The 23,250-nt window shown below is 38.1% G+C and overlaps 12 protein-coding genes across 12 annotated transcripts; 6 read left to right on the top strand and 6 right to left on the bottom strand.

Annotated features, from left to right (window-relative positions):
* Positions 1-54: 54 nt before the first annotated feature.
* Positions 55-2,973, top strand: BDF20DRAFT_115930 (uncharacterized protein). Its single transcript, XM_053074717.1, has 4 exons — positions 55-664; positions 748-2,305; positions 2,406-2,554; positions 2,629-2,973. Exons 1-4 carry the CDS (start codon positions 142-144, stop codon positions 2,823-2,825), a joined length of 2,427 nt encoding a protein of 808 aa, XP_052932969.1. The 5' UTR covers positions 55-141; the 3' UTR covers positions 2,826-2,973.
* On the bottom strand, positions 2,721-3,942 carry BDF20DRAFT_115818 (mbp-1 interacting protein-2a). Its single transcript, XM_053074716.1, has 5 exons — positions 3,694-3,942; positions 3,536-3,624; positions 3,396-3,457; positions 3,235-3,320; positions 2,721-3,155 (listed from the first exon to the last, which is right to left on the bottom strand). Exons 1-5 carry the CDS (start codon positions 3,796-3,798, stop codon positions 3,063-3,065), a joined length of 435 nt encoding a protein of 144 aa, XP_052932968.1. The 5' UTR covers positions 3,799-3,942; the 3' UTR covers positions 2,721-3,062.
* Positions 3,943-4,106: 164 nt separating this feature from the next.
* BDF20DRAFT_907671 (calponin domain-containing protein) lies at positions 4,107-5,465 on the top strand (the record flags this gene model as incomplete). The annotated part of the gene is made up of 7 exons (XM_053083406.1): positions 4,107-4,191; positions 4,264-4,299; positions 4,377-4,473; position 4,591; positions 4,694-4,907; positions 5,029-5,081; positions 5,184-5,465. 7 exons carry the CDS (start codon positions 4,107-4,109, stop codon positions 5,463-5,465), a joined length of 768 nt encoding a protein of 255 aa, XP_052932967.1.
* An 18-nt stretch (positions 5,466-5,483) lies between these two features.
* BDF20DRAFT_890355 (PAC2 family-domain-containing protein) lies at positions 5,484-6,773 on the bottom strand. Its single transcript, XM_053082195.1, has 4 exons — positions 6,546-6,773; positions 6,303-6,465; positions 5,796-6,206; positions 5,484-5,721 (listed from the first exon to the last, which is right to left on the bottom strand). Exons 1-4 carry the CDS (start codon positions 6,612-6,614, stop codon positions 5,582-5,584), a joined length of 783 nt encoding a protein of 260 aa, XP_052932966.1. The 5' UTR covers positions 6,615-6,773; the 3' UTR covers positions 5,484-5,581.
* A 155-nt stretch (positions 6,774-6,928) lies between these two features.
* Positions 6,929-8,481, bottom strand: BDF20DRAFT_890342 (uncharacterized protein). The gene is made up of 8 exons (XM_053082194.1): positions 8,386-8,481; positions 8,138-8,288; positions 7,956-8,052; positions 7,712-7,846; positions 7,487-7,595; positions 7,272-7,412; positions 7,156-7,203; positions 6,929-7,070 (listed from the first exon to the last, which is right to left on the bottom strand). Exons 1-8 carry the CDS (start codon positions 8,398-8,400, stop codon positions 7,005-7,007), a joined length of 762 nt encoding a protein of 253 aa, XP_052932965.1. The 5' UTR covers positions 8,401-8,481; the 3' UTR covers positions 6,929-7,004.
* On the bottom strand, positions 8,482-9,707 carry BDF20DRAFT_890339 (uncharacterized protein). The gene is made up of 5 exons (XM_053082193.1): positions 9,537-9,707; positions 9,397-9,464; positions 9,274-9,320; positions 9,119-9,215; positions 8,482-9,050 (listed from the first exon to the last, which is right to left on the bottom strand). Exons 1-5 carry the CDS (start codon positions 9,692-9,694, stop codon positions 8,662-8,664), a joined length of 759 nt encoding a protein of 252 aa, XP_052932964.1. The 5' UTR covers positions 9,695-9,707; the 3' UTR covers positions 8,482-8,661.
* Positions 9,708-11,415: 1,708 nt separating this feature from the next.
* Positions 11,416-12,508, bottom strand: BDF20DRAFT_890329 (uncharacterized protein). The gene has a single exon (XM_053082192.1). It carries the CDS (start codon positions 12,412-12,414, stop codon positions 11,773-11,775), a length of 642 nt encoding a protein of 213 aa, XP_052932963.1. The 5' UTR covers positions 12,415-12,508; the 3' UTR covers positions 11,416-11,772.
* A 1,346-nt stretch (positions 12,509-13,854) lies between these two features.
* Positions 13,855-15,208, bottom strand: BDF20DRAFT_890317 (uncharacterized protein). Its single transcript, XM_053082191.1, has one exon. It carries the CDS (start codon positions 14,802-14,804, stop codon positions 13,989-13,991), a length of 816 nt encoding a protein of 271 aa, XP_052932962.1. The 5' UTR covers positions 14,805-15,208; the 3' UTR covers positions 13,855-13,988.
* BDF20DRAFT_890315 (uncharacterized protein) lies at positions 14,714-15,208 on the top strand. Its single transcript, XM_053082190.1, has one exon. The coding sequence runs from the start codon at positions 14,806-14,808 to the stop codon at positions 15,043-15,045; it is 240 nt and encodes a 79-aa protein (XP_052932961.1). The 5' UTR covers positions 14,714-14,805; the 3' UTR covers positions 15,046-15,208.
* Positions 15,209-16,049: 841 nt separating this feature from the next.
* Positions 16,050-16,998, top strand: BDF20DRAFT_916106 (adenylate kinase-domain-containing protein; the record flags this gene model as incomplete). The annotated part of the gene is made up of 3 exons (XM_053084408.1): positions 16,050-16,408; positions 16,513-16,698; positions 16,773-16,998. The coding sequence occupies 3 exons, from the start codon at positions 16,050-16,052 to the stop codon at positions 16,996-16,998; spliced, it is 771 nt and encodes a 256-aa protein (XP_052932960.1).
* A 313-nt stretch (positions 16,999-17,311) lies between these two features.
* Positions 17,312-21,520, top strand: BDF20DRAFT_838651 (SNF2 family N-terminal domain-containing protein; the record flags this gene model as incomplete). Its single annotated transcript, XM_053079190.1, has 8 exons — positions 17,312-17,482; positions 17,568-17,641; positions 17,789-18,554; positions 18,662-18,848; positions 18,934-20,360; positions 20,440-20,798; positions 20,890-21,068; positions 21,144-21,520. 8 exons carry the CDS (start codon positions 17,312-17,314, stop codon positions 21,518-21,520), a joined length of 3,540 nt encoding a protein of 1,179 aa, XP_052932959.1.
* Positions 21,521-22,058: 538 nt separating this feature from the next.
* On the top strand, positions 22,059-22,888 carry BDF20DRAFT_825957 (uncharacterized protein; the record flags this gene model as incomplete). The annotated part of the gene is made up of 5 exons (XM_053078021.1): positions 22,059-22,194; positions 22,290-22,370; positions 22,448-22,575; positions 22,662-22,731; positions 22,803-22,888. 5 exons carry the CDS (start codon positions 22,059-22,061, stop codon positions 22,886-22,888), a joined length of 501 nt encoding a protein of 166 aa, XP_052932958.1.
* Positions 22,889-23,250: the final 362 nt, after the last annotated feature.

The following is a 23,250-nucleotide window of genomic DNA, read 5'->3' as shown; positions in this document are numbered from 1 at the left end:
ATTTAATCTCCACCTCTCCACAAATTAGGCCTTTTTTTTTGAACTTTCAACTTTTTATGGTTGTCAAGTTTGCAACTATTTTCTATTGTATGACCGTAAACTTAGTGTGAAAATTACGAACGATTGGATATATTGACAAGAATGGTTGATAATAAGCATAAAGATGAAAGCTCGAGCAAACTTTTTCCTCAATTAAACAGTTTAACTGATGTGGAAAAGCAGATCAAAGTGGCCAGGCATCTTCAATGTGATCAGTGTGATTGTATAGGTTGGCGATCTCAAACAACAGCACCGTTGGAAACAGAAGGCGATAAAAAAAATGACGATAATAATAAGAATACATCTCAATCGACAACCACTTGTTACCAATGTCAACACAATCTTCAGAACCATTTGGATAAAAATCATGATTTTATTAGACGTCTAAAAGTCGCGTTGAGGTTAGACGAACTATTAGAGGAAAAAGGAATAACTCTTAATGGTAACAATGAAGAGTATTTGAACGATAAAGATATTACTTCATTGAGGAAACAAATGGATTATAATGCTGAGGACGATACAAAATCATCCAAGGACAAAAATCAGTATCATGATGCAATTCAGCATACATCTACTGAAGACGATTTTTTGTCTGAAGCATCTTCACCGTCCTCCATAGATGCAGGTAGATGCTGATATTATTAATAAGTGTACTTCCGCCAAATGAACGGTAAATCTAATGTCCATTTCGATTTGATCTTACAGAAGTAGTGGTTGAGGAAGAGCCACAGCAACAACAACATCAACAACAACAACAAAGTAGTAATATGAAACGGCCAAGAGATACCAGTGACGAAGAGGACAATCTAAGCAACGACAAAGGTTTCAAAGATTATGATAAGAATAATCTGAATAAAAGATTTAAAGTGGATACAGATACAAACCCACCGACTAGCGAAACGAATGCAGCACCATCGAAAAAACATTTAGCTGCAAATCAAGAAGAAAAGACAATTGAGGAGGTTGCCGCGGTAGTAGATGAAACTGAGAAGGCTGCTTTCGCAGATCATGAAGATGTTAATGATGACGAAGAAGAAAAAAACGATCAAGATCGTAAGAAAAAAGAGGATGAATACACAGAAAGCGCAGAACAGTTGCCACAAGATACCACAATTACAAACGATGCAGAGAATTCCAATAGATTGACTAATGTAGAGGAAGATGAGTATGTTTCCAGACATGGGATGAAGGATGGTCAAGCGCCGAAGGATGATAAATCAGCGGAAATGATTGAAGTGAAGAGTGAAAATACGATCGATGATGGACGAAAACAGCAAAGGGATATGAATGGCAGCCATTCCAATAGGAACGGGAAATATGACAATGACGAAAATACCTCGCACACAATTAGCGAAACACAGGGCGAAGATAAGCAAGAGGTAAAAGTAGAAGAGCAAGAGGCAGACTTCAAGATTGCTAAACGTGAGCCGCAACTGGGCGATAAAAGAGCACTGAATGAAGAAGCAATCCAAGTCAACGACGGCATAGACGGTGTCTTGAAGTCTCATGAGAATCATAGCTGGGACTTTATCACTGAACTTTCACCTGCAGAGAAAAAGGAAACGCCTGCTATGATAGAAGAGCGTACAGGACTGATTGAAGTCCGTGTGGTTGAAAATGATGGCACGCGCGACAACATGATCCTGCTGACTGGCCTCAAAAATATTTTCCAAAAGCAACTACCGAAAATGCCCAAAGAATATATTGCTCGACTTGTTTATGATCGTAATCATAAGAGTATGGCCTTAATTCGTCGACCCTTGAAAGTGATAGGTGGTATTTGCTTTCGGCCTTTCGAGCATCAGGAATTTGCAGAAATTGTATTCTGTGCTATTGCCTCAACAGAGCAGGTGAAAGGTTACGGGTCGTTTTTGATGAGCCATCTAAAAGACTATGTGTCAGGGCACAGTCAGATCAAGCATTATCTCACGTACGCTGATAACTATGCTACAGGTTATTTTCGAAAACAAGGCTTCACAACGGAGATTACGTTGAATAAAAGGAAGTGGGTCGGATATATCAAGGATTATGAGGGAGGTACAATCATGCAATGTACAACTGTACCTAAGGTGAAGTACTTGCATGTCCAGGATATATTAACGATCCAAAAGAAGGCTGTGTACGAAAAGATGAAACAATTCTCGAGTTCACATATTGTATACCCGGGTATTCAAATGCCCTTGAATGAGGAGGGAAAACGCTGTATAGATCCTTATTTGGTTCCAGGTGTGAAAGAATCAGGGTGGACACCGGAAATGGATGCACTGTAAGCATTGATACAGCAGTTATCTCTGTCATGTTATTTCATTTTATGTTACTACTTCAGACCCTTATGTTGAACTAATGTGTGCTTATCTCTTGATTAGATCGAACCGAACTAAACATCCGCCTCACTATAATCAAATGCGTCATTTAGTCAGTGAACTACGGGCGAACCCGCATTCTTGGCCGTTCCATGAACCAGTGAATGCGGAAGAGGTTACAGATTATTACGAGGTTATTCTAGAACCCATGGGTAAGTTCCAACTGTATTTTACATTCATTGTCAGTTTTCGGCTCTAATTGTAGGTATGTATATATATTGCTTAGATCTTACTACGTTGGACCAAAATGTCGAGTCGGATAAATATGAAAATTTGGAAGACTTTATTAATGATGTGCAGAAAATATTCGATAATTGCAGAACCTATAATGCTGAATCCACCAATTATGCTCGTTGCGCGAACCGTTTAGAAAGATACTTTAAAGAAAGACTCCGAGTTTGGACGAACAAAGATGATGATTAGTGTTGGTGACAGTAGTGGTAATCGCGGTGTATAATTCGTATTATTATTATTTTCTTTTCGGCTGTGGATATTATAGGGGCTTTTTTTTTGCAACTTTTCAAAAGATGGATGAAGAGAGTAGTTACCCAACCCCGCTCCCTCTCTTTTTGTATATATTATATTGATATTCCTTGGGCATAATAAAATGGCTTTCATGTAAATAATCTCCCTTTGTCCATCGTATAATAGCACTGAAACTTAAAGGAAGCGTCTCGATATAAGTTTAATTCGGTTGTCGAAGGATGAATTTGTGATTGTCGTGTTCTTTTCATAAAAAGGATTCATGAGAACCTATATTATTGTTTTGTAATATTTTATAATTAGTTTGCTATTAGTCTTTCAAACTGTGGAGTTCCAAGTATGAGATTACCTTCACATACAGCTCGTATACTTCATTAAAGAACTGTTTTATGCTATCCTCTGATTTTTGATCATGCAGCAACATAAATTTGACATCTATCAGAAAAATTATCCAAGAACTGTCAACATATGAGGAGCTACCTAGACAAAAGTTAAGCTGTTGCATTTTACTTCCTGCAGTTACGAAACAAGACACAAAGAATTCATTGAATCTGTCGATCGATTTCAGGTACCTAAATGTGGAATCTAACGTAAGAAAAAAAAAAGTGCTCGCCATATACGGATCCTAAACACTCTTAACTAATATTCACATGGCGTTTGTACTCCACTGGAATTCTTCGACGACGTCTAGCGCGGCATGTATAATGAACTGGTTCAAATGTTTATGGTCGTCTCGTTGCTATATATGGACTATCTGTTAACATTTCGAATAATTCTTCATCAAATTGCATCGTTTGCAGAACTTTACTCTATGGGCATCCATAAATGCTGAGCTACGTGAAGAGGGTATCAATTCTGTTTCATAGATAGGATTATCTGTTGCCCCTACAATCGCAAAATAGTAACTAGACATGATTTGGTTTTCAGTAAAGCAGTAGAGGATACAAAACCACAGTTGTTGTGGTAGGATGGTAACATCTAAAACTGTACGCGGATGTTCAAATTTCTCGGCAGCCTCAGGCAAACAGTGAGGTACAGTGATGCATTTCTGTTCATTTCCAAACACCAGGTGTACCTGAAAATCATCACACACATAAGATTAAGGGTTACTTCTTCCCCTTCTTTTCGCTGGTCGTTCTTATCTCTTTTTACTTTTTTATTTTTTCTATCTTTTTTCTTTCGTTTCTTTAATTCTACTAGAGTCTTACAGCAAACAGAAACATGGGCGAATCAAGAACGGAGCTATTGGCTTGGCTAAACGATCTATTACAATTGAATTACACTAAAGTAGAACAAGCAGGAACAGGTAGAGTGGTCATCTGTGGCTGTATCTTGCCTATGTAGCTTCTTTATCTAAAGTATCTTTGTATGTATATAGGAGCTGCTTATTGTCAGATTATGGACTCCATCTTTAGTAAATATGTACTTGATACGGAACAAAAAGCATTCAACGTTCACATGCGGGACTATTGAAACGTTTTGTCTATTTAGATGATGTTCATATGTCCAAGATCAAATTTGATACCAAGCATGAGTATGAATATATTTCCAACTTCAAGATATTACAAAACACGTTTGATAAGCACAAGTAAGAAAATTATTTGTTTTTTGTCGTTCAATCGCATTGTTACGCGTTTCTGTATCACGAAGCTTTTATTTTTTTTTCATGCTATTTTTTTCTAACGTTTCAAATAAATGAATACAGAGTCGATAAGGTATTCGTTCGAAATAGATTGCAAATGGTGTTCCTGAATACCAACCACGAACGCTATCTCTCCTTCTTTTTTTTTATTTTTTCCTCCTGTCAGATCATCCCAGTAGACAAATTGATGAAATGCAAATTTCAAGATAATTTAGAATTTCTGCAGTGGTTGAAGCGATATTGGGAAGACCATTATCCTGGAGGAGTCTATGACGGATTACAAAGAAGAAAGGGAAAAGGAAGCCAAAAGGGAAGGCCAGCCACTGCTCGCGCTGCAACAACGGCAGCCACAGGAAGTGGAATGGCTACTCTAAAGAATAGTAAACCAGCCGGAACAAATGCAGGTGAGTTTATTTGATTTTGCTTACACTATAAACAAAATTGTCAGCGGCTGCATCCACTCAGTAGTTCGTATATTATTCGATACGTAAAACAAAAAAGGAGGTAAAAACGGCTCTGCAACAGCCATCAGTGGTGCCATCAATAGTTCAAAAGTCAATAAGAGCAAAAGCAACAATAATACAAGAAGAGTGACTTCTCCTCTGTCTGATGGGGCAACAGCAACAGTAGATCTTAATAGCGACCTACAAGTGAAGACGTTGAAAACAGAGATAAATAGTCTAACCGAAATGATGAACGGATTGATAAGAGAACGCGACTTTTACTTTAACAAATTACGCGAGATTGAAATGATAGTTCAAGATCAGGTAGAGGTGCACCCATCCTTGTCTCAAGAAGGCGAAGGATGCTTGGGTGAGATACAAAATATCCTTTATAGAACAGAAGACGGATTTAACGGAGTTGTGGAAGAAGACGAAGATGCTATCCAGCAAGAGTATCACAACAAACCATATGACGACGAATTGGAGACATTTTAAGAGCGAGGACGGGCCGTAACATTATTTAAGAAATAAATACTTTCTCATACAAAGGTGCTTTCTATTTTATTTTATTTTTCCGTAAACGCCAAAGCTCTCATTTATGTGAGCCTACTTTATTGATATAATTCGGAATTGTACGGTGTGCCAAATAACAGATTCCAGCTTTTTGGTGGATTCCAGCTCTTTAAAGATGTGTTTATATCCAATAAACTGTTTATAAATGAAGCATACTCAATAGCATCTTGTGCATTGTCTATAAGTTTAAATTGAAAGAAAAAGAGGTCAGCTTTCAAAAAGAGTACATACACATCATGATAGGGAATTTACCTCCTTCCAAAGCAAACATGACAGTAAGGAGTGTCTGTACATTTTCATCCCTTTCCAGTTCTTCATACAAATATTTGGCCAGGCCTGAACCGTATAGATGGATCTTTCCATCTCCTTCAACCCATTCCGGCGTCATTGCCATATTCTCCAGCACAGGAACCTGCAATATGTCCAGCGCCTTTTTCATTAAATCGTGTCCGTCATCTCTACTGTATACTCGAAAAGGATGCGCACCCGATCCTTGAATTTGTGAATCTAAGCGACGTGCCGCATCCATTGAAGTCATTAAAACAATTTTTTTAAATTGTTTAGCAAACATTGTTATATCACGAATGTAATCGGTTTTCCGGCCTTTGAGGGTAGGTGAACGTTGTTGTACGCAAGTATACAGTCGATCCTTGGTTTGAAATACTAATTGAATCGTGCATTATTGACAGAAATATGTGTCGTGTGTATTCATGAGATTGATAGAATACGGTAGTTAACGAGTCTTTTTTATGAGCATACCTTCAATGGGTACCGTCACCCCTTTATGTTCCTTAGTATCTTCTCTCAAACCAGCCAAAGGCAGTACGGAATCAGCGTCAATCCATCCAGTACGATCCATTTGGAATGTTGAGATGAGTAGATCAGACACTAATTGCGGTACATTGCCGATGGAGACTGTAGGCTTTGTAGAGTAGAGACAAAGAGATTGTTCAGTATTACGGCGATGAGAAATAAGATCTGTTTAAATCTATGGCTCTTTACCAAAATAAGTGTCGATGTTGCAAATGACGCAGCTGGATCGGTATCCGCCTTGACAGGTATGAATGACATTATTGTTTGGATCGCTTTTGATGCAGTGAGTAGTAGTTAATCAGTAGGTAGGCTCAAATTATGAACTCGGACCAATAAACAAGTGTGAAATACACATGCTCAAGCTTCCAGTTGCGCGTCGTTATTTGGATAATTTTATAGCTGCATTGATCTGGTTATAAAATAAGGCTAATTCCACCAACCATAAAGCGTTTGTTTTTTTTGTGCATCAGATTGGACTATGTACTTCTCTAAGGAACAAAAAAATATGTTTAGGCAAAAAGTACAGTTATATAAACATATATTAAAAAGCGTTTAAAAACTACTTCATTGAGTTATGCTTTAAAAGAATCCATTCATTTTTATTCCTCTAATAAATAAGGTGTAGAAAGAGAAAGGCTAGTTTGAAATTCAATAGTCCTGTACACTATGTGCTATTTCATGAAGCAAATTCTCCTTCTCTTGTAATAAGTTACGCTTTTAAAATACACACACATAGAAAGAATAGGAGATAAATCACGTTAGAGCGGACCAATGATTGTTAATGAAAAGAAGAGCTTACCAAACGTTCTTCTGCTTTTTGCATTTTCAGTGAAGCTTGTCTCATATCCTACGGAAGAATGAGGTTACATTACAGCGTTTCAGGTAGATGGGTGCCGTCGGAAAACAATTGCTTACAGGTGGCAGGACTTTGTATGTGTCTAATATGTTACTTTTATCTTGTAATGATTGCTCTATGTTTGTTATATTCTTCTCGAGATCATGTAGCTGGCTTAACCTGATACTCTTTTCTTCTACAGCTAGACTTTCATAATGTTCCTATTCGGATAGCAGACAATAGAGAGGTGAATATCAGAGAGTACCTAAAACGAAGCAAGTGATCCTTTTCAAACCTTTAAAACGAGGTATTCTTTTGTCGCGTCCTGGATATATTTGGCATGATGTTGTTGGCTTTCACCCATATTGGTTTTCTTTCTGCTTTGCCTTAATTCAGTCAGAATACTTTTTATTTTTGTGGGTTTATTTTTTTTTAATATCGTGCGGAGAGAAGTTGTTGTGAGCCCCTTGGTTGGTCTTTTTTTTTTAAAAAATAATACTTTTTTTCTTGTTTGTTTTACTCTGTCATGCTTTGCAAATGTTGTTCTGCATCGCGACGATACTCATCCAAAGAGTATTCTAATTCTCCCAAAGAGCGAAGTGTGTGTTGTGTTTCCATATGTTCTATTGTAAATGAAGTGATGGCTGTAATGTAACTTTTTGAATACAATAGAAAATGCGTATTAAGTCAGGGTTTTCAAAAAATAAATAAAAAAGTTGGTATAAAAGCAGCTATCCGTGTATATGTATAGATAGGGTCATTACTTGCTCAATTCAACAGATTCAATGCCCAGTGAACTTGCTAAACTCGCCAGTGCGTCTAATTTAACTTGTCCTGCCTTAGTCAAGATGACTTCTGCAACTTTAAAAAATTATTCAAAAAAGTTAGTTTGATCTAGGATGGAAGCAAAACAAAAACTTTTCCATGACTCCAATTTCAAATTTACTGCCATCATTGCAAAGAACATGGTCAAATAAGTCAGCAGAGTCTAGATCCAATGCTCGTAACGTGTTCAACACGGCGAGTTTTGATTCACTTTGATTATAGATGGGTAAAGAATCGTTGTGATAGATTGTAGTGGAGAGCCATTCGTCCATCTACTCAAGAAAACAAAAAAAAAGCAACCAGTTGTTCGACAAGATTGAGCAACAATAAGAAGAAGCATCTTTATTTCATTTTTTCAAACATCGTTACTTGATTCCAATCCATGGCTGCCTATGAATGGGTTGGGTTTTTTTTTCGAAACAACGTACATAGAATTATCCTTATGTTGATTTGTGTAAAGTAGCAGCGGGATTATTATCAGCCCGGAGTAGGTTTATCAAGTCAGCAACAGGAACAGATTTCCAGGCATGAAACCGATCTACCTCATCTTTGATCAACTTGGTAGTGGCCTATGGAAGAGTTAGATCGTTTTCTATCAGTGATAGCTGTATCGGTAGCCCAAGACAAGGCATAAAAAAAAAGATATTATACGCTTACAAACAGATTGGACCATAACAAAGCACGTCTTTTCGCGTCTTGTTGTTGCTGTTGTGGTTGAAGTTGTTGAAAGACAGTTTTAAAGACTTTTTCCATATCCTGTGTCATTTTACTGTTCAGATGGACGTTGTTGCTGCTGGTAAATGGCTCTTCTGACGGAATGATATGACTTAGACGGAAGTCGTCTGCTGTTATAGCTTCTTGTTCTTCTTCCTCTTGAATAACAATTTGATTCTTTTTTAAATGATATCGATAGAGTAGGTTTAGTTTGTATAGCTTTTCAATGGCGCACGTGAGGGTTTGTATTTTGTCAATATGTGCTTGTTTGAAAACATTGAATTCAAGCTCGAGCTCGTTCTTTTCTTTGGCATACGTCTCTGTGCAGATGGGATGGAGGTGAGGGGGTCAAGCGCAGTGGATTATGTAATTGACGTTGATATTTTACCTTTTATCTCTTTTTCAAAAGCGTTCATTTCATTCTCTTTCAAGCGATATCTGTGTCGAGTGAAGTCTAGGTCTCGTTGTACTTTAATCAGGTCTTCCTGATAGATGGGATAAGTATCTGTATGTCAACGTTGAATGTACATTTATGCTGAATACCTCTAATGACTTGATTTGTTCTTCTTTGTCTAATAGTTTTATGTGAGCTGGAGATAGTAGCAAATGAGTATGTTAGTGACGAGGAAAAAGGACATGCTTTTTTCCAGCAATGATGTTTCGTACATTCAGAAGCAGTTTTAGAGGGTAAATAATGATAGACAGTCTTTTGTTCATGTTGCTGTTGACATTGTCTATAAACACATTATCCTAGCATTGTCAGTGTTATCATTCCTATGCAACTTGAGATATTTCGTGTTCTTTACTCATTCTTTTTTCCGAGAGTCACGTCTGTAGTCACCAATAATAAAGGATCAAAGTCGATTTGCGAAGAACTATTTTTCTTTTTTCTTTTAATTGAAAAGGGTAAAGAAGACCTTTTTTTATTGATGCTTGTAGACGGTGTAACCGGAGTATTTGACATAATTTAATATTACTCGAAAAAAGGAGGGAAAATAAAACAAAAAAAAAGAGAAAGCCATTCTTTTATTCTACAACTGCATCATATCATCTCGTACTTTAATACACTCCATTCTACATACATTTTATTCCACGTAAAAGGAATGTTAGGCTTGAACTTTGTTTACCAGAGTATTTTCGGTTGAAAATCAGACTTTTTCAAATAAAAATTGAATTTTTTCATTAACCAAAATTTAGACAATTCAAAGCAATAATTTCAGACAATCTATTTCTAAAATTTGGACGACACTTTCAGTAAACTCCACAATGTTATTTCGTTGAGCCTGCCTTCATTGCAGCTCTTGCGGGAAGCAGCCGCCTTAGATGGATTATTTACCACAGAGATTGTCTTTGTCGTCTCTATCCCACTCCTCACCGATGTGTGACTAATTATTATTTCAAATACACATCTCTGATAATCTCTGGCAATAGCATTGCTGCATAAATTTTCTTCGTAAGATATATTGAGCTATGGCTTGTCATCTCATCTTCTATGATCTTATTTATCAAAGGTTGTCTGCTTATACAGTGGTTTTTTTCGCCCATTATTCTTTTCTTTCTGCATGATAATTTTACCCAATGCCGTCCAAAGAAGCCAAAAACTATTTGAAAGAAAAGCTTCAAATGAAACGGCTCGAGTTGAAAGAAGGTAAACTAACTCTATTAAACTGCATCAAGTACGACCAATTCTGTTAAAGTCATTATTTACAGCAACATGCACCCACTGTGGGCAGCAGGGTCACTTAGATAAGGGGTTGTACAAGTGTTTTCTTTATGGTAGTAGTAAGTTCTGTTCCATTATGTAAAGCAGATCGTATGTAAACGCATTCTACACTTCAGGTAGGAAAAGGAAAGCAGCAGGTTATAAAGATGACTTTCAGAAAACGTTGGACAAGGCAAAAGGAGAAAAGCCAAGATGAGGTAGAAAAAAGAAAGCCAGATCCGTCAAGTTATTTTCAGAGCCCAACTATTTGTCAACTACTTTATCACAGACGACTATGAACAGATAAGTAACTTGATAATCTTCCTTATTAGATTTGTAACAATTGCAAGAGTGACGAAATGGAAGACGTAAAAATTCAAGAGGGCTCAAGACTCTACAGTACTAAAGTATGTAAAACTTGCCAAGTACTGCGGGCAATGCGATGTTGATGCCTCCAAAAAACATTATCACCATTGTCAAGTCCATCTGAACTGGCCAGGAAAGACGTGGTCCATACAACAGAGATCGCCGTACCGAAGATGGTGCTGTCAGTTCTTCAGAACAGACTGCTTAAAGATATTTACGTGTTTGGGTGGCTTCATCTTGTATGAATTACTACTGTATATTTTTTACAGTTTTATTAATTGATGCTTGGACTTCTTACTCATACCCAGGTAGAATAAATATGCTGTGCTTTAAGGTATGAGTAAGCCGCACATTTGGGCATTGAGCATTTTGACAGAAAAGGTATAATCCCAAAAACTGAGCTGGTATCCTAAAATATTGTTAAACAATCTAAATTTAAATAGTAAAATGTCTCAATTTTAACCATTTCGTGCGATAAGTCCAAGCGAAAAAACAGTAGATCTACGATTTCATAAGTTTTCGATGTAATTGAAAAGTGTTTTTGATTGGACGGGAATGTGAGCTTTTTAAAGTTAAAAACCTTGGAGAAAAAGGGGTGGGCCCTTGACCCCTTTCCTTTTTCTGCTTGGCTTTTCCCAATTGAAACCTTGGCAATCGGACTTCAAAACAAAAAGACACCCCATTTGAAGAAGATTGGATCATTCTGTTTGAAAATGCAAACACAGTTTTCATATTATTGAAAGTCCGAAATATAATTTTTTTTTATTTACAAAAAAATACTGTCTCCCCCTCCCTGGGATCAGAAACAGGAAAAATGACAATGACAAATAAGGGAAAATTTTTCTTTTTGTTCATCGTGAACAAGCGTATATTAAAAAAAAAAAAGAAAAAATATGAAAGAAAGGTATAATAGGGGTATGTGGAGTCTGTTATTATATTATTTACTACATTAGACTATAAGCAAGAAAGAGTAATTATTTTTCTTGCGGACGGTTCATCTTTATCAGTTTTTGCTTCTCTCTCGTACGCATAGCTTGACGTCTATTTTGAAACCAGATCTGCACTGTACGTGGACTCATGCCTAATTGACGGCCCAATTCTGCGCGCATTTGCGTGGACGGAAAGAAGGTGCGTTCAAACACTCTGTTCAACACCTCTAGTTGTTTTGTGTTGGCTCTTCTTCTTTTCGCTTTCAAATGATGCTCATGGTGGTGACCCTCCTCATCCGCCTCCTCCCGATCTTCCTCATCCGTATCGTTATCACTGCTCTCCTCTCTAGAATGAGTGTGGTGATAGAAAGTGGGTGTTGTTACTGTAGATGTCGTTGTCAATGTAGAGCAGGAAGATATAAACGAATCATGACTATTCTTCCTTTTCTTTTTGTTGGTGTTACTCGTTGTTGAATAAGCAGAATAAACACTGGTTGTAGGAGAAGACGACGATAAAGTCAATGAAGGTGATAATAAAGGGCTTTTGATATCATTATCATTATTGTTGAGCAGAGTATGGATATCTAAAATGGCCGGTCTTTTATAAGTCGTTCTAGTAGTAGATTGCTGTTGCTGCTGTTTTTGTTGTTGCTGGTGGTGGTTTAACATATTATTCACTGACAACATTTCTTTTTTATTTTATTTTTTAATTAATGAAAAACGAAAAAAAAAAAAGATAAATTATGAATTATGAAATTATGAATTATGAATGATTGACAATTCTACTTTTTTTTTTTTTTTTTTTTTTTTTTTGTTAATTTCTAAGAGCCAACTTTTTGGAATTCTCTTTGTTGCAAGTTTTTATGTCGTACGAAACAGGTTCTCCAATTAGTTTGTGTATGTGTAAAATGAAAAAAAGGGGAAAGACAGAAAAAAAAAAAGAGGGGTAAGAACGTTGATGATTGGTTAATTGAGTTGGAATCTTTTTGTTTTATTTGTTAAAAAGGGAATCCCATTTCTTACTTTTTGTAAAAGCGCGCAAAAACCCCCCTCCCCCCACTCCACAAGAACCCTTGTTTAACATCTTACAAAATGTGAAAAGCTTAACCCATTTTCCACGTTCATTTAAATGAAAAAAAGATCTAATGAAAAGCTCACGCCACCTTTTATTGACCAATAAGAAAATACGCCGTCTTTTAAACACATTTATAGTCAGTATTCATTTTTTTTTGATTATGAAAGTTAGGGAATATTTTCTTCCCAATACTATTATAGTTAGTGTCGATGGAAAAACAGAAGATGATTTGACACATGCTGACGTAGGAGCAAATATTCTAGCCTCTGCGTCAATTTGTTTCTTTTCTTTATATGTTATTGGCTAATATGAAAGACAGAAAAGACAATAGAAGATCAAATATATCTTTGTATGTATATTTCTGTTAGGTTCGGACTTTCGGTGTTTCATCCATTGTTGGTACGTGTGTTTTTAATATCTTTTTTCGATTATTAAAAAAGAGCACCTAATTTTGTTAAAATGAAAAAAAAAGGGCATGGAAACAGAAGAAATGGTGTACAACAAAAAAGAGAATACAGGAATACTCATGAAAGGAAATCACAGGAAAAAGAATTATATACTTTATTTCTCAGAAAAAAAAAAAAAATCAAAAAATTCGTTGCACTCCCAATGTCGTAATTTTGCAAAAGGGTAACATTGAGAAAAATAGCAGTATCCTTCTGGAGCAAGATGGGTTGGATTGTTGAGACAAAGTCAAGACACACTTTTGGCACATTTTGGGTAAAAAAAAAGGTGTTCATGTAACTAGCCTCCATTTGCCTATCTTTTACTCCTTGTCCTTTCAGTGGAGAATCTGCGGCTTTAGCTTTCTTTTTCAAACACACTTGCTTATTCTCACTTCATTCTTGGTTGCTCTCGTTTTAGTCACTGATTTTACGCTTGGTGCTCATCAAGCACCATCGCACAAAGACCGTTGAAACGCCTACGATTCTACCAAGGGATTAAGATTCGCTTTTCTGCACATTCAACAACAGCACTATGTCCTTGGTTACACTCATGGCGACCATTTCGGCCTTTTTCCCTTTACCTTTCTTAAATGATACAAACTATTCTTTTCGCATTATCCAGCCTCATTTTCCTTTAAATGATGCATTCATCTTTTTTTTTTTTTTTATATATATTCTTTCATAGACTAAGCGTAGTCGTCAAACACAATCAAGGAGGATATCCCCCTACATTGTCATTTTTATTTGGGCGACGGTACTTGTTTATGAATGATGCTCAAATGCTTTAAATAAGATCGTCGATTGGGCTTGACTATGTCGCAGATAGGGCATTGGTACGCTTCACCTGCATTTTCCTTTTTATCACTTCTTATGGATGTTGTCGATTTAGCATGGTATAACTGCATATGGAGTTGATATCTTATCTCATTCAGTTCCAACCTGTTGCATAACTGACAATAAAAAGGCAGTCTGGTAGCGGGTAGGGTGATTGGAATCATGGGCTCTTTTATAGATACATCCTCTTCATCCAGACTTTCTTCACTAGACGGCGCGTTCACATGGCTATCTACAAGTACTTTTTTTTGTGTCGTCGCTGCAGTGATCTTGGGTTGATCTTGAACCTGCGTTTCTACATGATGTATAGTGATGTCTTCAATCGTGTCTTGCTCAAAGTCGGGTATAAAGTCTTTGTTCTTTGTATCTAATCCACGTGATCGAAATGGAATTTTATGCTGGTTATGCGTGTGTCGTAGATGAAAGAAATAGCTGCCTTTACTTGCAAACGACAAGGCGCAATCCATACACTGAAAAATGCATTCGGCTTCTTTTTTCTTTATCGCTTTGTCTCTTTTCAACTTTTTATTCTGTATGAATTCTTCGGGATCATCGTCACCGTCTGTATCCGATGCTTCATAAAAACTTGTATCCGATTCCGACACGATGCGTGGATCGTCCAGCATCCGTAATGATGCTGCATGTTCAGTGGCTATCCGAACAAAGCACTGCTTATTAAGTAGGTCGTTCTGAATTGGACTCACTGGCTGTTTTGTTTCCATAATGGGCCTTGTGTCTTACCTTCTTCTTCTTCTTCAGCGTCGCTTACTGTGGATCGTTTCTCTCCTTCTTTGTATTCATCGTTTACTTTTTGTACGCTTTCTTCTTCATTACTGGCGAGCAATCGCTCGTCGTGAATATAGAGTGGTATATACACCACTAACTTTTTCTTTCGTCGTGCACGCAAGTCTTTGTTTTTCTGTTGGTTATACATCGATATCTTTGACTCTGCCGCCATTTTAGCCTTTCGTCCTCTTTTTGCTTGGCACTGATTCTCCTCTTTTTTGTGGTCTGTCATCATGTTGATGTTGTTGAGTGAATCAGCAATAATAGAATGGTAAAAAGCCAGATTTTTTTCTTTTTTTTTCATCTTTTTTTTTTCTAATTTGGAAGCGTTTTCCTTTTTCATGCAAGGAAAAAAAAAAAAAAAAAAAAAAAAAAAAAAAAAAAAAAAAAAGGCTAATACATGTACATAGTCAAAGGACACTGTCAAGTTACAGTTTCAAAATTGTTTACACAAGATACTTGATTAATAAAGCACAGTTGCAATTCATTATGAATCATTCATCCATGTTTGCTTTTTTTATTTTAGTTTTTTAGCATCCAGCTTTCATTGTCATAGTATGACCTATTTCAGGTCGATGTACGAGCGCTGCTTTCTGCCATCCGTGTGCCTAAAAGAACCGTCTTTGAGACCATGTGTCAAGGACGAACGCACCTCATTTGACACTACAGGAAAAAAAAAAAAAAAAAAAAAAAAAAAAAGTCCAATGGTTTATTTTATTTTATTTTTTTCCCTGATGATCTGCCGAACGATAGACGGCATTGTACGTATTCGATAGCCAATAGCAGGATACGGCAGCCATTGTTGATACCATGTCTCCAGTGTGAAAGACAAATCTCATGAAAGAAGCCGAGCGCGGGACATGAAACTGCAGCTCTGCTGGTTTTAAAATTGAACGCGTCGTCGTCTTGTTGCGAAAGAGTGTGGAGTTCAGGAACCCCCTGCTAGTTTGACCATCGGACAAACTTTCAGAGACATAGGCGGGTGTGAGTAGTGTGGAGAGAGAGGGTCTTTTGTGATTTGATAACGTAATATAATTAAAGCAGCATTGAATATCAGTGGGGAGAGTGTGAGATACCTAACCCAAAAAAATAAACAAAAAAATACACCCTTTTTTTTTCTAATTTTCTTCCCCTCTCTCTCTCTCCTTTTTGTAAACAAAAAAAAAAGCAATAACGACATCATGTCTGATCAACATTCCGCCATTCTCGAAGAAATCAATAAAAAGATCGGCCAACTCCACGAAAAATTTGAGGCTCTCGAGAAAAAGATCGCCAAGGCCGAAGTACCCAAGCAACAATTGCGCATGGTCATTATGGGTCCTCCTGGTGCAGGTAAAGGAACTCAAGCACCTGCTATCAAAGACAAGTTTTGTGTTTGTCATTTGGCTACGGGTGATATGTTAAGAGCCGCCGTGGCTGCCAAGACACCTCTTGGTTTGAAAGCCAAGAAGATTATGGACGAAGGTGGTTTAGTTTCCGATGAAATTGTCGTTGGCATGATTAAAGAGAACTTGGATAATAATGAAGAGTGTAAAAATGGGTAAAGTAAAACCCTGAACAAATCCATTGAAACGGGCCTTTTTTTTTTTTTGCAATGTATAGGATGGCTAAACTCATGACTCTGTTTTGTTTTCAATGAGATAGCTTCATTTTAGATGGTTTCCCTCGCACAGTTGTTCAAGCTGAAAAATTGGATGAGATGCTCGAAGAAAAGAAGAAGCCTTTGAATTCAGTCATTGAACTGGTCATTGATGATAATTTGCTTGTTTCTCGTATTACTGGCCGTTTGATCCATCCTGCTTCCGGCAGAACTTACCATAAGGAATTCAAGTAAGTGTTTTGATCCTACTAGGTCTGTCTTTGAAATCTGGCTGCTAACCAAAAAAAAAACAACCCCCCTATAGTCCTCCCAAGGTTCCTATGAAGGATGATGTTACCGGTGAACCTCTCATTCAACGTAGCGATGATAATGTCGAATCATTAAAGAAGCGTTTAGATGCCTTTCACAAACAAACTGTTCCTGTTGTTGATTACTACAAGAAGAAGAACCTTTGGTATGGTGTGGATGCAGCTCAATCACCCAAGGCTGTTTGGGCATCTCTTAATGCTATCTTTGACAAGACCCTTTAAAAAATCACGTCGTACAAGATACACTCTCACCATAAACCCAATGATCTTTTTTTTTTTTCAACTATTAAAAGAGTGAAAACATGCTGACAATACTGCCTTAACAAAGTAAGAAGGAAAAAGGGAAAAGGATAGTATTCAAAAGAATTGTTTGTTCGGGCTTTTTTTTTTTTTTTTTTGATCTGGGATTGACCTCACGATGACTATAAATTTAGAATTTATCAGTCTTATTTTGCTGCTGCGCTTCGAAACTGGTTTTCTTCCTTTTTTTTTTCACTCTTTTCCTTTTTCATTTATTTATCATTGTCATTTCATAATGAGCGAGGATTCTTTTTCCTCGTTATTATCATCTTTGTCCAATGATAGTCTGCCAGATTTCGACTCGCCTTCAACAGCAACAGAAAGAAATGAGGTCGATGAGGAACTTGAACAGCTAGGCGTCAATCTGGTGGATCAAACTGAATTGGAGCAGTCCATTATGCAGAAAGTAATGCTTACACCTTGTCCCTAAAGCGATCGTATAACGTTCACTCAATTTTTTTTTTTTATTCTACCTCTATTGAAATGATCAGGTGGATAAAGCCATCACTGAAAGAGATATTGAATTGGATCAAAAACGACTCGAAAAGGCTGAAAAAGAAATCAAGTAAAAAAAAAAAAAAATGGCATGAATTTTTGCATGAATTTTTTACTCCTTCCCTTTTGCTCATGTCCAATTGAACTGTATATAACCGGGCCTCATCAGCGACGCTCAAAAGCAATTAGATCAGTTGAAAAAACAATTAAAACATAGACAGAATACAGAAAAAGAAAAAGAAAAATTATTACCCAAGATCAACCATCAAGCAAAGAGATTACGTGAGGCCACACAAGATAAAATAGACATATTAGACCGTCTTCAGGAGCGTACAAAGAAGAACCAGACTGTAACCACGACAGAGGATGCACATGCGAGGAGACACGATGAAACACAGAGAGAGTATCTGATACGTATTGGTAAAATCACACCTTTTGCAGTAGCAAAACACACAGCTTTTACAGGTGCACCTCCCTCGTCAGAAGCAGTAACAGAGGCCAAGGAGACTTCAGCCACGGCGACGGACATACCCATGGAAGCCGTTTCGTCTTCCACCACCGGCCGTTATGACACAGCAGCCACATCGCATCCTATTTTTCCAGGTTCAGGATATCGTGCAGAAGCCATGTCGCATCAAAATTTATATACTCCTCATGATAGAGCGACTGTTATCCCAAAACCTTTGACATCAACCGCACAGAAGACGGTCTCGCGAAAGCGGAAAAAAGTGACAGAGGAGGAGGAGGAGGATGCCGATTATGTCGATGAAGAGGAGGAACTAGATCAAGAAGAAATAGCAGCGGATGCTGATACGGACATTGAAGAGGAGGCATCTCTTTTGGTAGAAGGAAAGCGTAGCAAACGACCTGTGGTACATAAACTAGATGAATCGTATGAAGACGATGGTTCCGAAATAACCTATAAGAAACGGCTTCATGAATGGGTGCATCATAGACGGATCATTCGCTATTGTGCTGCACATGTAAGGGACTTGAACAAACAGCATGATGTCGAGGACTTTTATTAAAGAGAACTGAACATTTATATTGCTCTTCCCCCCCCCCCACCACCACCTTTTCTTTTTTGAAGCCTGAAGCTGCTCACATGTCGTTGGAAGAGATTGAAACAGAACTGGAGAAAATAGACGAAAAGGATAATATTCCTATTGAAGAGGAGCCATTGAGACCTCATCCCAATTTCAAAGACATTGAATTGGATCATCAATTCAGTGTACCCGGTGAGTTATGGGATTGCTTATTCGACTACCAGAAAACATGTAAGGATAACTGAAACGATACCCAGGCTGAATTTTTTCCTTTCACTGATCATTTTGCTTTCCGATGGATCTTTTCCTTCTTTAGGTGTGCAATGGCTTTATGAATTACATCAACAGCAAGTGGGTGGTATATTAGGGGACGAAATGGGCCTTGGAAAAACAATCCAGGTGATTGCTTTCTTATCCAGTCTTTATTATTCGCACCAATTGGGACCTGGTCTGCCCTCTTTGATTATATGCCCAGCCACCGTCATGAAACAATGGGTTCAGGAGTTTCACAAGTGGCGGCCTCCTTTACGAATAGCTATTTTACATGCGAGTGGGACGGGTGTCAAACCAAACTTTACTGCAGCAAGTGAAGAAGAAGAAGAAGAAGAAGAACTACTAGAAGAAGAACGACAAGTAGGCAGCTTAACAGATGAAGAAGAGGAAGAAGCAAAGTATACGGTAGACCGCAGAGGCAAAACCTCCCGACGGAAGAAGCCTATGAAACGAGGCAATAGCCGAAAAGGCTTATTTAGGAATATCATGCAGACAAAAGCAGGTCGCAACGCTGCTGCTTTAGTCGATCGTTACGTGAAATGCGGTGGCATTTTAGTCACGACCTACAGCGGTGTGCAAACCTATCGCGAGATCCTCCTGAAGCATCGATGGGGCTATGTCGTATTGGACGAGGGGCACAAGATCAGAAACCCAGACTCAGAAACCACCTTGGTCATCAAGCAATTTAAAACGCCTCATCGCCTTATTCTATCAGGCACTCCTATTCAAAACAATTTGAAGGAGCTGTGGTCCTTGTTCGACTTTATCTTTCCTGGTAGACTGGGCACCTTACCCGTCTTCCAATCCCAGTTTTCTGTTCCTATCAGTATTGGTGGGTATGCGAACGCAACCAATGTGCAAGTGCAAACGGCTTACAAATGTGCCTGTACCCTACGAGATCTGATCAACCCTTACTTATTACGTCGTTTGAAAGTGGACGTCGCCTCCGACCTGCCCAAAAAGAAGGAGCAGGTTTTATTTTGTAAACTAACTGCGCCTCAACGTCGAGCCTACTTGCAATTCATTGGATCGAAGGAAATGGATGCTATTTTGGAGCGTCGTCGTCAAGTCTTGTACGGTATCGATATCGTCAGAAAAATCTGTAACCATCCTGATCTCATTGACTTGACCCTGCCTCGCACCGATCCTGACTATGGTAACCCAGAACGCAGTGGCAAAATGGTCGTTGTCAAAGCCCTATTGAAGATGTGGGAGAAGCAAAAGCATCGCGTATTGCTCTTCTGTCAGACAAGACAAATGCTCGACATCATAGAAAAAATGGTCACGGACCATCTGCACTATCAGTACCTGCGGATGGATGGTACAACACAGGTCGGACAGCGTATCGCACTCGTCAATGAATTCAATGCCAACGAAAGCATCTTTGTTTTCCTGCTGACAACGAAAGTGGGCGGCCTTGGCCTGAATTTGACAGGTGCTGATAGAGTTATATTGTTTGATCCTGACTGGGTAAATGAGAAACCAATGTTACTTTCCCTTGAGGAATGTGACTTATTCCATTCGTGCCATTTTTTATTTATTTTTTTAGAATCCTTCGACAGATATGCAGGCAAGAGAGAGAGCATGGCGTTTGGGTCAAAAGAAAGATGTCACTGTTTATCGATTGATGACAAGCGGAACCATTGAAGAAAAGATCTATCATCGACAAATTTACAAGCAGTTCTTGACCAACAAAATTTTGAAAGATCCCAAACAAAGAAGATTTTTTGACGCGAGTAATTTGCAGTCATTATTTACTTTGGGCTCTGAAGATGCAGTAGGTACCGAGACAGGTGAACTGTTTAAAGGAACAGAAGTCAAGCGGAAAAGACCCAAGAAAAAGAGAAAGAATGATGACGATGAAAGGAAATTAAAGGCATTACAAGGCGTGAGCGGTCTTGAACAATTGTAAGTCTTTGCTCTGTTTTCAGCAAATAGAAGAAAACCGCTTTTCGTTAAAGACTCATGTCAGTTTTTTTCCTCCCCTTTTTTTTTCCAGTCTTGGTGAAAAAATGGAAGAAGAAGAAAGACAGAAAGAACGTGAACGTCACGAAAATGCAGATAGCGAAGATCATGTACTCCAAAGTTTGTTTGATATGGCAGGTATTCAAAGCGCTCTACAGCATGATCAAATCGTCGATGCCAGCAGTCATGATCGTGTCTTTGTCGAACGGGAAGGTAAGCAAACATTAGAAGAGGTCATGATAAAAGAGAGAATGGCTCCTCACTCTAATGATATCCTCCTTCGAATAGCCAATATGGTTGCCCAAAATGCTGTTGCTGCATTAAAGGAGTCACGTCGTCAACGTCGACAGCTTGACATTAGTACACCTACATGGACAGGTCGGTCAGGTTATGCTGGGGCTCCACGACAGCTTCTTGAGCAGTGCACTGCAACACCTCCTCCGCGATTCGGACGAAAACCACCCGGTGTTGCTCCTGCCACACCTTCAACGTCTTCTCCATCGCCCGCCTCATCGCCAACAGCCATTACAAACAGTGCTCCTACTTCCCCTTTCGGTTCAGGAATCCTATCTGGATTCAAGCCTTTACAACAAGTGGGTGGTGCAGGAGTAAGGCCTCCTTCTAGTTTGCTGTTGGCAAAATTACGAGAACGAAAGGGATTGTAGCGTTTTCGTATTGTCTACAATGACGCGAATGAATTCAGCGTTTCAATATATACCTAATCCATCCATATACCCTGTTGAATTTGTTTTCATTCTTCATTATATTATGTTTGAATCGGTAGATAATAACTTTCTTTATCTCTATAGTCAACACCAGTGTACTATATTATAGCTCTCTATAAATTTACTCCATTCATTGTGGGCTTGATGCCGCACTAAACAATGCTTATCTGATACAGAGAATAAGAATTAAAAAGGAAATTGCTTGTGGATGAGTGTAATGGGTACTATCCTCCCAGTCATAGTATTCATCTGCTTTGTTTTAGTATAACCGCTTTTTATAGAACCTAATGATGATTCTGGGGTGGTTGCTTTCAAAAGCCCGAAACCCCCCAGCTTCAAAAAAAAAAAACTCCCCCCAGCTCCGCCCAGGCACGCATGATACACATATACTTTCTGGCACCTGTCATTTTGAAAAAACCACAGACGCTTACATATCCCACTCGTTCGTTCGATCTTACCTCAATCTTACATTAGTCCAATGTCAACAAGTGGGAAAACTTTTCTTCAACGACTACGCCTGGCATATAAAACAACACAGTTCCCTTGGAAAAAGCATGCATTAGTCGGTTACGATTTGAAAGGTAACGAGTATTGGGAATGTCCTAATCCTTTAGGTAAGATCTCAAGAAACGACATGCAAAAAAAAAAAAATAATATAAATATATATATATTGAGAACTCAGCCGTAGAATAACTTTTTTGATTTTGAGGTGGTAGAATGAAAAGATGGGTTCAAATGGCCGATAAAGCAGACAATGATATTACAGTCTTTCATCACAATAAATTACCAGGTAATTATTATGCCGTTGAACTATTATCTTGTTTTTCTAGTCTTTTTTACATCGTTGTAAAAAAATATCACTTTTAGTGCTGTGGCAATCATGGCTCAGACACACTCGTGATCGGCCTCCTACCATTGCAGAGTTGATTCAAGATGAAAAACGAGTATGGACAGTTCAAAGTAAAGCGAAAGAACTTGAAGAAGCATGGGAAAAGGTTGGAAAAAGAAAGGAAACAAGCTTGGTTATAAATGACTACTTTGTACCATCATGTTAATATCACTTTTATAGCGTAAACTAGAGTTAAAAAAAATGAGAACAGAAGAGGAGAAGGAAGCAAAACGAGCATTAGATGAAGCGGCCATTAAAGAAGGTAACGCAATTTTTCTGTTCTTGAGAAAGGGATGAGTCTTCAGTTCTGACAATCGTGCCCGATAGATCAAGAACTTGGGTCAGATACTGCAGAGCCTTCAGGTTTTGGGGATACTTTTACACCGGGCGAGTGGAATCCCGTTAGTACAAGGCGGTGATTCAGTAATTGACACAGTGCTTGTAAGATTATCGCAGGGTAGTTACTGGCATGGCTCATAGGCAGCTGAAATAGGCACAAAAGAAACGCTCGAATTTTTACGGTTTTAGCCGCACATTCTGTAAATCCGATGACTGATCTTGCATTATATCTTGTACCATAAATGAAGATTGAATAGTCATAGATTATTCAAATTTTTGATTATTTTATTTTTTTGTTTAAAATCCAAGGTACAGTTTATTATTGATATGATCTCAAAAGCTGTAGGGTAAATAGTGAAATGTGCAGATCTGAGGGAAGTAAGAAATAGGGTGATCTAGTTCGCAGAAGGTACAAGAATTTCCAGCAAGGCAACTAACCTCT

Source organism: Mycotypha africana (assembly GCF_025528875.1).
Source record: "Mycotypha africana strain NRRL 2978 chromosome Unknown BDF20scaffold_10, whole genome shotgun sequence".
NCBI lineage: Eukaryota > Fungi > Mucoromycota > Mucoromycetes > Mucorales > Mycotyphaceae > Mycotypha > Mycotypha africana.
This window is presented reverse-complemented; position numbering and strand designations above follow the sequence as displayed.